Genomic DNA, 11073 nt, shown 5'->3' on the forward strand with positions numbered 1-11073 from the left:
AAGGAACATGTTTACCAGAGAATGCAAAGCACTTTTGTCTTCGCAGATCGGTGGAGCTGTCTGGTCAACGACCGTGAAAAAATTCGCGTGTTCAACGATACAACAGGACGCGGGTTAAATTCACCGACTGTATGGTACTGTTCGCAAATGGCGATTCTACCGATAGTTTACCTGAATAGTGAATCAGCTGACATTTTATGATTGATAAATTTGAAATACGAGTTCAAATTAATAAATGCCTGATTACTCTACTAAAAGTATAAACAGCAACCTTCATAGGTAAACATTATATAGTCAAAGAGTTTGAAAAAATGACCTGCGTCTATGTTTTCATTAATGATTTGTTAATTAAAAGGAAAAAACTTTATTTGATTTTGATCTAATCTAGAATTATGTATCGGAGAAGCAATGTTTTCCAATATTTTCAGAAGATATTGTTAATTTTAATAGCTATATAATTCTTTCTGCTTGTAGCTATACACTATATACTTACAACTTAACATACGAAATGCACAGAATATTACAGAATATATTATATTATATAGAATATATATATTACAGAATATAGAATGTATTAGATGTAAATTTGTAATTTTATTTCTTACAAAATTTTTCAATATTCATTCGTTATATGTTTCTTAATTATTCACATTAATAAAAACATATCGATCTCATCACCATGCTAATACTATTTAAGTAATTCCTGCTGTAGTCAAATTTAAATTGTGTATTAAATATAATTAATGAATGTGATATCGTTATCACATGAATTATGTAAGATGGACAGTAGTGAAATGCCCAATTTTACTGACAAATAACTCAAATATATTTCAGCAAATTTAGCAATTATAATTATATTTAATTCATTATTTCATAAAAACAAAATTCCATAAAAGCCAACTTGTTTTACTATTCAAATATAAATTGGAAAAATCTAATTAAATATTTTGATGCAATATTAAAACTTTTAATCTTCTATTTATAGAAACCAATGAGCGTTATCAAAACTGTTCTCCAAAATCTTCCATTGGGTTTGCGAAAATCTAGAAGATAAAACTTGTTAAAATGCTTTAGAAAAAGATATGTGCCAAATAAATATACAATGAAAATAAAATTAATAATAAAAAATAAATAAATTTTAATATTGGATGAAGTTCAAAGTACGTTGCAAAATTTAAATTCTCTATGCTAAATATGAAATACATGTTCATCATATATTCGAAGATTAGCACGACTAATAAAAGACTGTTTCCAGAGCTCTCCTTCGCTACTTAGATACACGAGGAAGTGCTTGACTCAGGTCTATAAGAACACCGCAAATCATTGCGTACCTGAAACTTTAGTGAGTCGTTACTTGTTGGCCATCGTCCCTTTTTTTTTTTGCTGCGATGGATACTGATGTTGAATCCTGTTTAAAAGACTGGAACGACCTAGCACAAGAGTACAAGGAATTAGAAGTAAGATAATTTTTTGTTAATCCTGGGTACTGATGTTGTCGGTGGTTTAAACGTTGGACCATTTTCTATGAGGTTAAGTGTATTTTTTATTTATCCATAATCGCAACCGGTGCATAAAAATACTTTTATATATTTCCTGAAATTAAAAAACCCTTTTTTCGAAGATATATTCATAAACGTGTTTGAAATACTATCACGAAACATTTCTTTGTTCTTTTCGTTACTGTTCATTGTTTAATCAATACATTTGGAACAAACAATGTTTCTCCATATTGTGTGAGATATTTTGAATATTAATAGTGTTTTAACGTCATCAATATTTAAATTTTGTTAACAGGCATTGAACAAAGAATATCTTGCAAAATTAGAGGAAGTAAGTGAACTTCAAGCAAAATGTTTGAAAGGAATTTCTCACCAAAAATACCGGATGAGTATAATATCAAAATCATTGAAACAGTAAGTAATTGTTTTAGTACGTATATACTTTTTCAATTAATTTTCTTCAAATATTTGAATATATTCTCATTTAACTTTAGGTTACATGCGAGCGAAGCACAAAAAAGTTTAAGCAAAGAGATGGCTAAAAGAAAACAGCAGTTACATGAAATAGAACAAACATTACCAAAACCAAATGGCACATATCTTCAAATTATTTTAGGCAATGTTAATGTTTCCATTTTAAACAAAAATGATAAGTAAGGATGACAGTAATAGTCATTTATCCAACAAACAAAACATTATAGGACGTATATTTGAACATCTCATTTATCTTTCAGGTTCAAATATAAAGATGAATATGAAAAATTTAAATTAGTCCTTTCTGTAATTGGTTTTATTTTATCTATGTTAAATCTGGTAACTAATGTCAGGTAATATATATTATTTATTTTGTATCGAAACAGAAAGTATATTTATAACAACCTCTTATTGGTAATATCTGTTGCAGAACTTTGGAACTTAGTTTTATGTTCCTTTTAGTCTGGTATTATTGTACATTGACAATAAGGGAAAGTATATTAAAAGTAAATGGTTCAAGAATAAAAGGTTGGTGGAGATTTCACCATTTCTTTTCGACTGTAGTATCTGGTCTGTTATTAGTATGGCCTAACACAGGGCCATGGTATGCATTTAGACAACAATTTATGTGGTTCAATGTTTACATCAGTATGTTATTTATCAAAAATTTATCCGACAATTTCTTTTATTTACATAAAATATAGTATGTTTTATTTGCAGGTGTTGTACAGTCTCTGCAATTTTGTTATCAGCGGGGTGTTTTGTATCGGTTGAAAGCATTAGGTGAAAGGCATAATATGGATATTACTATCGAAGGTTTCCATTCATGGATGTGGCGTGGATTATCGTTTTTATTGCCATTCCTTTTTGTTGGATATGTATTTCAGTTATACAATGCATATGTCTTATACACATTAGTATCCCATCCAGAAGCTACATGGCATGTTCCAGTTCTTAGTGGTATGTTCTTGGTATTGTTCCTAGGTAATACAATAACAACTACCATGGTAATTCGTCAAAAACTAAGAGAACGCGTTAAATATCACTTTGCTGGAGTATTTTTCTCCAAAACTGAACGAAAAAAGGAAGTAAATGGGGAAAAGGAAGTGAAAGCTCAGAAATGTGAGTGAAATAAAATTAACGAGAGTTTCTTAATCAGACGAGTATGATAAAAAGATTAATGAAATATGGAATGAATATTCATGAATAAGAAAAATGCAAATGTCAGGCAAAACTATAATGAAGAAATGCAAATAAAATAAATATATCGATTAACTCTGACTAAAGAATACCAACCAAAAGTAAACAAAACACTGGAAAATTCTTCCATGGATTGTCGTCTTTCTATCACTCTCATTAACACAAGACCCATTTAAAATATATGTACTAACTTGTAATGTAGAAATGAATTATTTGGAAGTATTCTTTTTGTATGCCTTTCCATATCAAGTTTACTTTTCTAGATATCAACAAAATTACGCGTATTTACTATTAATTTAAGAAAAAATTAAAGTATATTAATATACCCTTTTAAAACAGCAATTTTATGTAGCAATTTAGTAAAAAATTTGTTCACATTCTATCTTCTAAAAAAATGTTCCTTGAGGATGTTATATTTTATACTTGCTAACATTTAAATTCATGTTGAAATTTAAATTTATTTCTCTCAGAAATGATGAAAACATAAATATACCTTGTACATGTACTAAGAGAAAAAGAAAAATGGTCTCAGACGTAATGTTATATTCACATACGAGTACATATGCGCCTATATGTGTGCGTGTTATTATGTACTATTATGACAATTTATTTAGATAATATATGTTCACGCACACACCCGTATACTCATGGGATACTTATGCTAGTTACAGCTAATAGTCACTTATAATTATCATGCATGACATTTTGCACATTTGTGTAATATAAACTTATTTTGTTCTTAATATATTTATTAAATTATATATGTAAATAAAAATATGTAACTCGCCTAATATTAAATAAAATAATAAATTTTCAATCATACGTGTGTACATGACCGTGTACGTATATTTGTTCTTATATTTCTATTGATGCAGAAAATCAATAAAAAAAAAACAATCTCATATCTAATAGCGAATACATATACCAACTTACATTCCAAATTTTATAAAAAGAAAATAGCGATTTATTGTGTAAAAAATCATGAAATATCCTATCTGTAATGAAGCTATTTTTTTGCATTCATTATTGTTAGTACGTTATTTTTATTAAATGTGTGAATAATATGTTTTTATCTCATGTATGAGAAATATATGATTTTATACAATAGTTGTAATTTTATTTATAATATTAATTGCATTACATTGCATAAGTATTCATGACGATGTAAATTCATCGTAATCATTGTTACCAATGTACGTAATAACCGATGTAACAAGTAAAGGTGTGTAGGTGTGCCGATAGTTCTCCGAAGTAAGTGTATGCAGTAAGTACACCACTAGAAAGACGTCAGTCGCGAAACGTAATAAACGCATTTTCTCTATTCTCTGCAATCTATGTTCAGGTATTTTGAAAAATTGTCAAATAATATTTCCTTCTAAGTAAAATGCCTGTAAAAATATCTTGGCCGGTTGTGGCAGCTGTTATTTATCCGAATATAGGAGGATGGGCTGGAAGTTATATCACTAGAAAAAATATCAAACCCTGGTATGAGGTAATTAAATCGATTAATCGTTAGAACTACTCAAATCCAGTAGTGGAACGTGGAGTCAGAAAATTTTAGCCAATAAATTTAATTTATGAATAAATATACATAGAGAGTGGTATAAAACTTTGTAATATACTAACAAATACTAGTTTTGAATATTATTTGTAATAAAATAACAAAAAAGTCCCGATTACTGTATCTATTAATTAAAATTGATTATGTTCAATTTTTACCCGGTTAAAATAAGAGTTTATTTCTAAATAAATTATATATTTCTCCGTTTTATTTTATTTTATTAAATGCTTGAAAAAATCTCATATATATTCAGCAACTTAAAGAATATTGTAAGATAGAGATTCTTATCTAAGAACAGAGCACGCAAATCATATATTATCGTGTGAATACATGCGATATAGGAATAGGAAAAAAACGTTGCATATGGGCTTCTGTCCTTGTCTAATGAGATATGCACATTAACGCTGCTTGTTGATCGGTGTTGTGCTTTCATATTTATTGTAAGCGTTATTAGAGAAAAACACAAGAGGCTTGTATGTAGTGTTCTCTTTTTATCCCTACATCGCTTTTTCAGAGAGATTCATTCGTTTTTAATATACTACAATGTATCTTCACTTTTGACCATTAATTACATTAAAATTCTTTTCAAATGAAGTTAGTTTTAATAAAATAATAAATGTTTTGAATCATATTTAACAGTCTTTAAAAAGACCATGTTGGACTCCACCAAACTGGGCATTCGCTCCAGTATGGACAACCCTTTATTGTACAATGGGGTATTCTTCATATTTAGTATGGAGAGATGGTGGTGGTTTCAGGGAAGCAATAGTACCTCTTTCTATTTATGGAACTAATTTAATACTAAATTGGTCTTGGACACCACTGTTCTTTGGATTACACAAGATAAAATGGGTATTTTGATAGAAATAAATATATCACAGATTTTAATTACCTTTCCATTTATCTCCTTTTATGCTTTTAGGCTTTGTATGAAATTGTTTTATTATGGGGAAGTACTGTAGCAATGGGTATGTGTTTTTATCATGTGAATTCACTTGCTGGTTGGTTGACTATTCCATATTTAGCATGGGCTACTCTTGCTACAGCATTGAATTACACAATTTATAAGGATAACAAACCAAGTATTGAACCAGCTGTGGATGAAAAGAAAAAATAATATACTTGGTGATACTTCTGTAGCAAACAACATTAATATAGATCACCTAAAGAAAACAATACTTTACTCTTGTTTTTTTAACAGTTACTATATCACTATTATCTTATTTAATAAGAAACATGCCTTGCATTGAACGCACAATGCTATTAGTATACACATGTTTATTGTTTGATATGAAATAAAGGTTAGTCATAAAGTTAATCAACCATACGTACATTACAATATATATATATAATATAATATCTATATTATATATATAATTTAATTTCATTGTTCGCATTATTAATAAATCATATAAAGAAACTTGTACAGAATCACTTTCGTACTCTTCCACGGGGTAATCTACCCTATTCTGTGTAAGATCTAACAAAGTTACTATATATGTTATCTTAAATTTGCTTCTTTCTACAATGTCATCTTTGTAGCAAGATCTTAATGATTAATGAATTAACAGTTTTTATACAGAATAGGGCAGAATATCTTACAGAAAAGAGATATCGAGCACGGTACGGGTTTGGGCGGGTCGCTGCACTCTGCTGCCATTTTTCACAAGCGCTATGTAGGATCGGTTGCATAAATGTAACCTTGTTGTTGAAGTACGTATAGGCGTTTTTCAACAGCATCTTTATCTAAAATAAAATATATACATTTTAATATTTTGATTAAAAATAGGAATATATATTCTACAATAAAAAAAATATATATATTACATTTAATAAGGAGGGCTCTATCCTGACTGTGGCTGACATGTTGCGATAAAGAATGGAGCAATATCTGTGCTGTGTGATACCGCTGAAAACATTCTGCAGGGTTGCCAAACAATTCGTCTAGTGCCGCTGACTGACACTGTTAAAAATATAGTTTTTCATAAATATATCTATTTCATAGGTATATTTTTACCTAGTTAAAAAAAAAAGAAAGTAAAAGAAATTTACCAGATACTTACCATTTGGATGGCATGGTTGTAAAGAATTTTATCTGCAGTAGCTCCTGTCTGATGAAGAAGCCCAGCACTATTGAGCTGTTTACATTCTGAGAGGCACGTTCTGAATTTTTCGTTCATTGTATTCACAACTGAAATATAATCATCTTTATATATTATTATATTTAATATACAATAATTATTCATAATTATAATAAACGAAAATTACCTTCTTTAACGGTAGTTGTTGGCTGCAATCGACCAGCGTTAAGTTGTTGAGTTGCAAGATTTAGTCCAGAACTGAGCCACTGAAGAGCTCTAACAAGCAAAATTACTTGTTCTGCTCTCCTCCTCGTTGCAGCAGTGCTTGCTTGTTCGATACCACCCAAAGGCGCACCTAAAGGTCCTGCTCTTGTTCTTGCTACCTCACATACACATTCGCATAATGCAACAACAAAGTTTAACTTCGCTAATATTTCGTTGTGTTCTCGTTCCAAAAGCGTCTCCTCTGGAAGTTCAGGTGCAAAGAACGTCAGTGGTCGATCATCTGTTATCGTAGGATTTACTTCTGGTAGGAGATTTTGGAAACTACCCGCCTCTGTAAATATAGTACCAAAAACAAAAGAGTGAAGATATTGACTAATTTAACATAAAATATTTCTCCTGCTGCAGTACAAACAATTTGCAAATAATATAAAATGCATACCAGATATTTCAGGAAGTGTAACAGCTCTTGTTCCAAAAGGAATAACTGGCGAATGCCTCAATGTGTTGTTATTATCCTGAAATGCTCTCGATGTAGGAGAACCTAACACTGCCAACGGTCCTGTTAGTAATGGCGAAGATGCACTATTATTTCCAGTCGAACGCCTTAATGGTGACGTCCCACTGGAAGTATGTGAATGCCTTGCAACAGGACTAACTTGCCACGTATTTGGTGGTGGAGGTGTTTCACTTAATCTGAAAATAATCACAGTTAAAAAAGATGATACACATACGACAAATAAAATAATTTATACCAATAAAAAATTAGTATACCTTCTACTGGGTGGTGTACCAATGACAAATTGAACACTGGGTGGACTAAGAGAGCCAATATCAGGAGCATGACTCCTATGAGTATCCACACTGCGTTTCATACTTATAGGTTGCGAGCGAGGAACAACACTACTTCCCGATCGTATATTTGTAGAAGGAGATGATGGTTGTGCAATACTTCTTTGAGACGGAACGGGAATTGGCTCAGAAATAGGAAGGAAGCATGGTCGTGGTGGACTCACTGCCTCTCTACTAGTTTGTTTAATATATCTAATCAATTAATAACAATATTAAAAACACATATAATAATAAATAAAATAAAAGATAAATAGAAATTCTTTGTATAAGATGTTATTAAATTACGTACTTTACTTGTTGTGTGTTGGGATTATTGTCTGTGTCACTACTGAGATCACTTGGCACAAGCACAAAGTCATCTTCAGGGCTGGAACACGGACTGGTTGTTTCTGGCTCTGATCTTGTAACAGCTGTAGCTCCTTCTGGAATCGCTAATGTTCCTGGAGAAGCAGGAAGTTCAGCAGGAACTGGACTAGGGCTTTCCCTGGAACCTTGAAGGAAAGGATGTCCAAAGAATTCATCAAAAGGCATACGATCTCTAGCATTACGTCTTAATAAGCCCATTAAAAGATCTGATAACTCAGGTGAAGTTCCGGGTGGGATTCTAAAATATAAGCAATTAAAACAAAGAAGAAAATGAATATAAGCTTCTCTTTTCAGCAAAAGCACATAAGTATATTACAACATACTTAGGTCCAAGATTTGCATTTTTCTCATAAAACAATTTTAAAGCCTGAGGTGTGTGAGCTTGAAATGGAGCTTTCCCAGTAAGACATTGAAAAACTATTGTTCCTAAAGACCAGAGATCTGCTTTCGCATCATACTGAAGTGACATTATAACTTCTGGTGCCATATACATTGGTGAACCACATAATGTTGCAGCCATTACACCATCTTGTAAGAACCTAGCAAACCCAAAATCCGCTGGAACAGAAAAGTATAATTTAGAACCTCTTTTCTTTACTTATCCCTTCAATTTAGATAAATTTAAACTTTTTTTTTTCATGTGGTACAATATGTATATTAAAGAAATAAAGAAATAAATACTTGCCAATTTTTAATGTTATTTGATGTGGCTGTGGACAAGCCTTACCACAATTATGACTGAGTAAAATATTTTGTGGTTTAAGATCTCTGTGAACTACACCTTTGGCATGTAGTGCTTTCATTGCACCTGCTAATTGCTTTAAAAACACTCTGATAGTATCTTCAGAAAGAGTCCCTTTTGCTAATTAAAGAAAAATGAAATAATAGAGTAAATATAGTCGATCTTTAGCTCCTGTAAATATCATTTCAATGTTTTAATAAGACTTTTTTTTTATAGAAAACATACCACTTAAATAATCAGCTAAATCGCCACCATTACAATACTCCATAACCAGGAAGACATTATAATTAGACTCCTAAACAGTAAGTTCATAATTATACCCATATCAATACTATTATATAATATTTACAAAGAAAGTAAAGATATTTAATGCTTACTAACGTAAGTATTAAGTGCCAATTCTCATTGTACTAACCTTGCAGTCCAATAATGCAACAACATTTTCATGATGTAATTCTGTTAGTTCCTGAAACATAATGTTTTAGTCAGCAATCAAACTCATTATGCAGTTGTTATTGAAATATGAAACATTTAAACTGTTTCTTAACCACAGATAATTCTTATTAAAAAATATATGTATTAGTTTTAAACATTCAAACTTCCTTATAGTAAATATTATTGTTCTTATTAATAATTAGTGTAAGAAACATAAATATCTTACGATTACTTTACAATTTTTTATTTCAGGTGAATAACATGAGAAAGATCATGTTTCTTTATGAGTTAAATAAAGGCAATTCTTTTATAATATAAGTCAAATACAAACATTGAACGTGTCTCAAAATATAGATACAATAGCACAAATTACAAACCTTCAGAATCTTTATTTCTTTTCCAAGTAGATTCTGTGATTTTGCCAAACTTTTTTTGGTGATACTTTTGATCGCCACTACAAAATTTGGTTTCTATAAAACAAAAAGGACACATATAATCACCAACACATATAATAATTGCAGATCACTGAAGAAAACATAATAAATCACACTTTTCATGTTTTACAGAGAAAAGTAACATCAAAATTATAAAATCAATGCAAATAGACTTATCATGTTCTTTTTCTGTCGTCTTCAATTGTGATGGTGAAATCTAGTTTCCACAAAACAAAAAGGAACACATGTAATCACCAACACATGTAATTGAAGATCACGGGAGAGAAACATAATAAATCACACTTTTCATGTTTTACAGAGGAAACTAGCATCAAAATTATAAAATCAAAACAAATAAGCTTATCATGTTCTTTATCTGTGGTCTTCAATTATGATCAAAGTTTCGTTGATTCACTCCTTTTTATAATTTCATTGACGATCACGATTTTCAATGATCGAGAAAAAACAAGAAGACTCACTTTACGATGTCTACCTCTGAAGACGACGGCGAATGCGCCGTGGCCTATCAGATCTTTCGTGTTGTACTCGTAGTCGCCGACGATTTCCATTGTTGATCGTAATTTCTCGGCGATCGAGAATCTTTCACCGATCTTTAACAAGCAAGGTCAACAGTTTATAAACATAGCACGACAGGCTAGGAAGATGCATTGCCTGCGGAGAGAGAGATCGATACGTGTTGTAAGAAAAGTTGCGGTCCGTAGGATTATCTGTTCGGTATCGGTCCTATTCTCCGACGATCCTCTTCAAAGACTTGAACAACCTCGGTCATCGGTCTACATTTTGTCCACCCTTATGAATCACATCGATCATTAACTCGAATCACCACACTGATGGTAGTGTATACTTGCAAAATACAAAACACTACGGAGTACGCACTCAGACGTGCAGTTGCCTTTGCAAGATGTCAGACGATTCCGTACAGAGGTCGTGTTAATGTTTACAGGTATGTGACTATCGTATTAGAGGCCCGCGACTTAAAATTTCTTCAAATTTGTTTGTAAGCGAATATGAGGCTTACCATAAAATTTGAAAGGGTTTAAAATGAGTGGATTGCGGATTTTTATGCAAATTTATATTCCTGCGAATATAATTAACAAAATAGGACCTCGGTAAAAATTGTTTTACCTATCAAGTATTAGTTGGATATTTTATATAACTTTTCATATCAAATGAATTCTGTTTAAGA

At 31.0% G+C, this 11073-nt stretch overlaps 3 protein-coding genes across 4 annotated transcripts; 2 read left to right on the forward strand and 1 right to left on the reverse strand.

Moving 5' to 3' along the window:
• Positions 1-1218: 1218 nt before the first annotated feature.
• On the forward strand, positions 1219-4130 carry LOC138180255 (transmembrane protein 120 homolog). 2 transcript variants are annotated; one of them, XM_069113930.1, is made up of 6 exons: positions 1219-1529; positions 1795-1913; positions 1994-2152; positions 2234-2326; positions 2404-2621; positions 2694-4130. In XM_069113930.1, exons 2-6 carry the CDS (start codon positions 1885-1887, stop codon positions 3101-3103), a joined length of 909 nt encoding a protein of 302 aa, XP_068970031.1. In that variant the 5' UTR covers positions 1219-1529; positions 1795-1884; the 3' UTR covers positions 3104-4130. The 2 variants fall into 2 exon arrangements, with proteins under 2 accessions (XP_068970031.1, XP_068970030.1); XM_069113929.1 differs by having other exon boundaries at positions 1219-1457.
• A 274-nt stretch (positions 4131-4404) lies between these two features.
• On the forward strand, positions 4405-5910 carry Tspo (Translocator protein). The gene is made up of 3 exons (XM_069113933.1): positions 4405-4665; positions 5374-5586; positions 5657-5910. The coding sequence occupies exons 1-3, from the start codon at positions 4558-4560 to the stop codon at positions 5849-5851; spliced, it is 516 nt and encodes a 171-aa protein (XP_068970034.1). The 5' UTR covers positions 4405-4557; the 3' UTR covers positions 5852-5910.
• A 153-nt stretch (positions 5911-6063) lies between these two features.
• Atg1 (serine/threonine-protein kinase unc-51-like protein Atg1) lies at positions 6064-10816 on the reverse strand. Its single transcript, XM_069113926.1, has 13 exons — positions 10346-10816; positions 9810-9902; positions 9413-9463; positions 9223-9292; positions 8941-9117; positions 8579-8813; positions 8179-8493; positions 7812-8081; positions 7480-7733; positions 7003-7371; positions 6798-6925; positions 6562-6697; positions 6064-6480 (listed from the first exon to the last, which is right to left on the reverse strand). The coding sequence occupies exons 1-13, from the start codon at positions 10433-10435 to the stop codon at positions 6407-6409; spliced, it is 2262 nt and encodes a 753-aa protein (XP_068970027.1). The 5' UTR covers positions 10436-10816; the 3' UTR covers positions 6064-6406.
• Between the last annotated feature and the right edge of the window lie 257 nt (positions 10817-11073).

The sequence above is a fragment of the Bombus flavifrons genome, chromosome 5, assembly GCF_040668555.2.
Source record: "Bombus flavifrons isolate JBK064 chromosome 5, iyBomFlav1_principal, whole genome shotgun sequence".
Lineage (NCBI taxonomy): Eukaryota > Metazoa > Arthropoda > Insecta > Hymenoptera > Apidae > Bombus > Bombus flavifrons.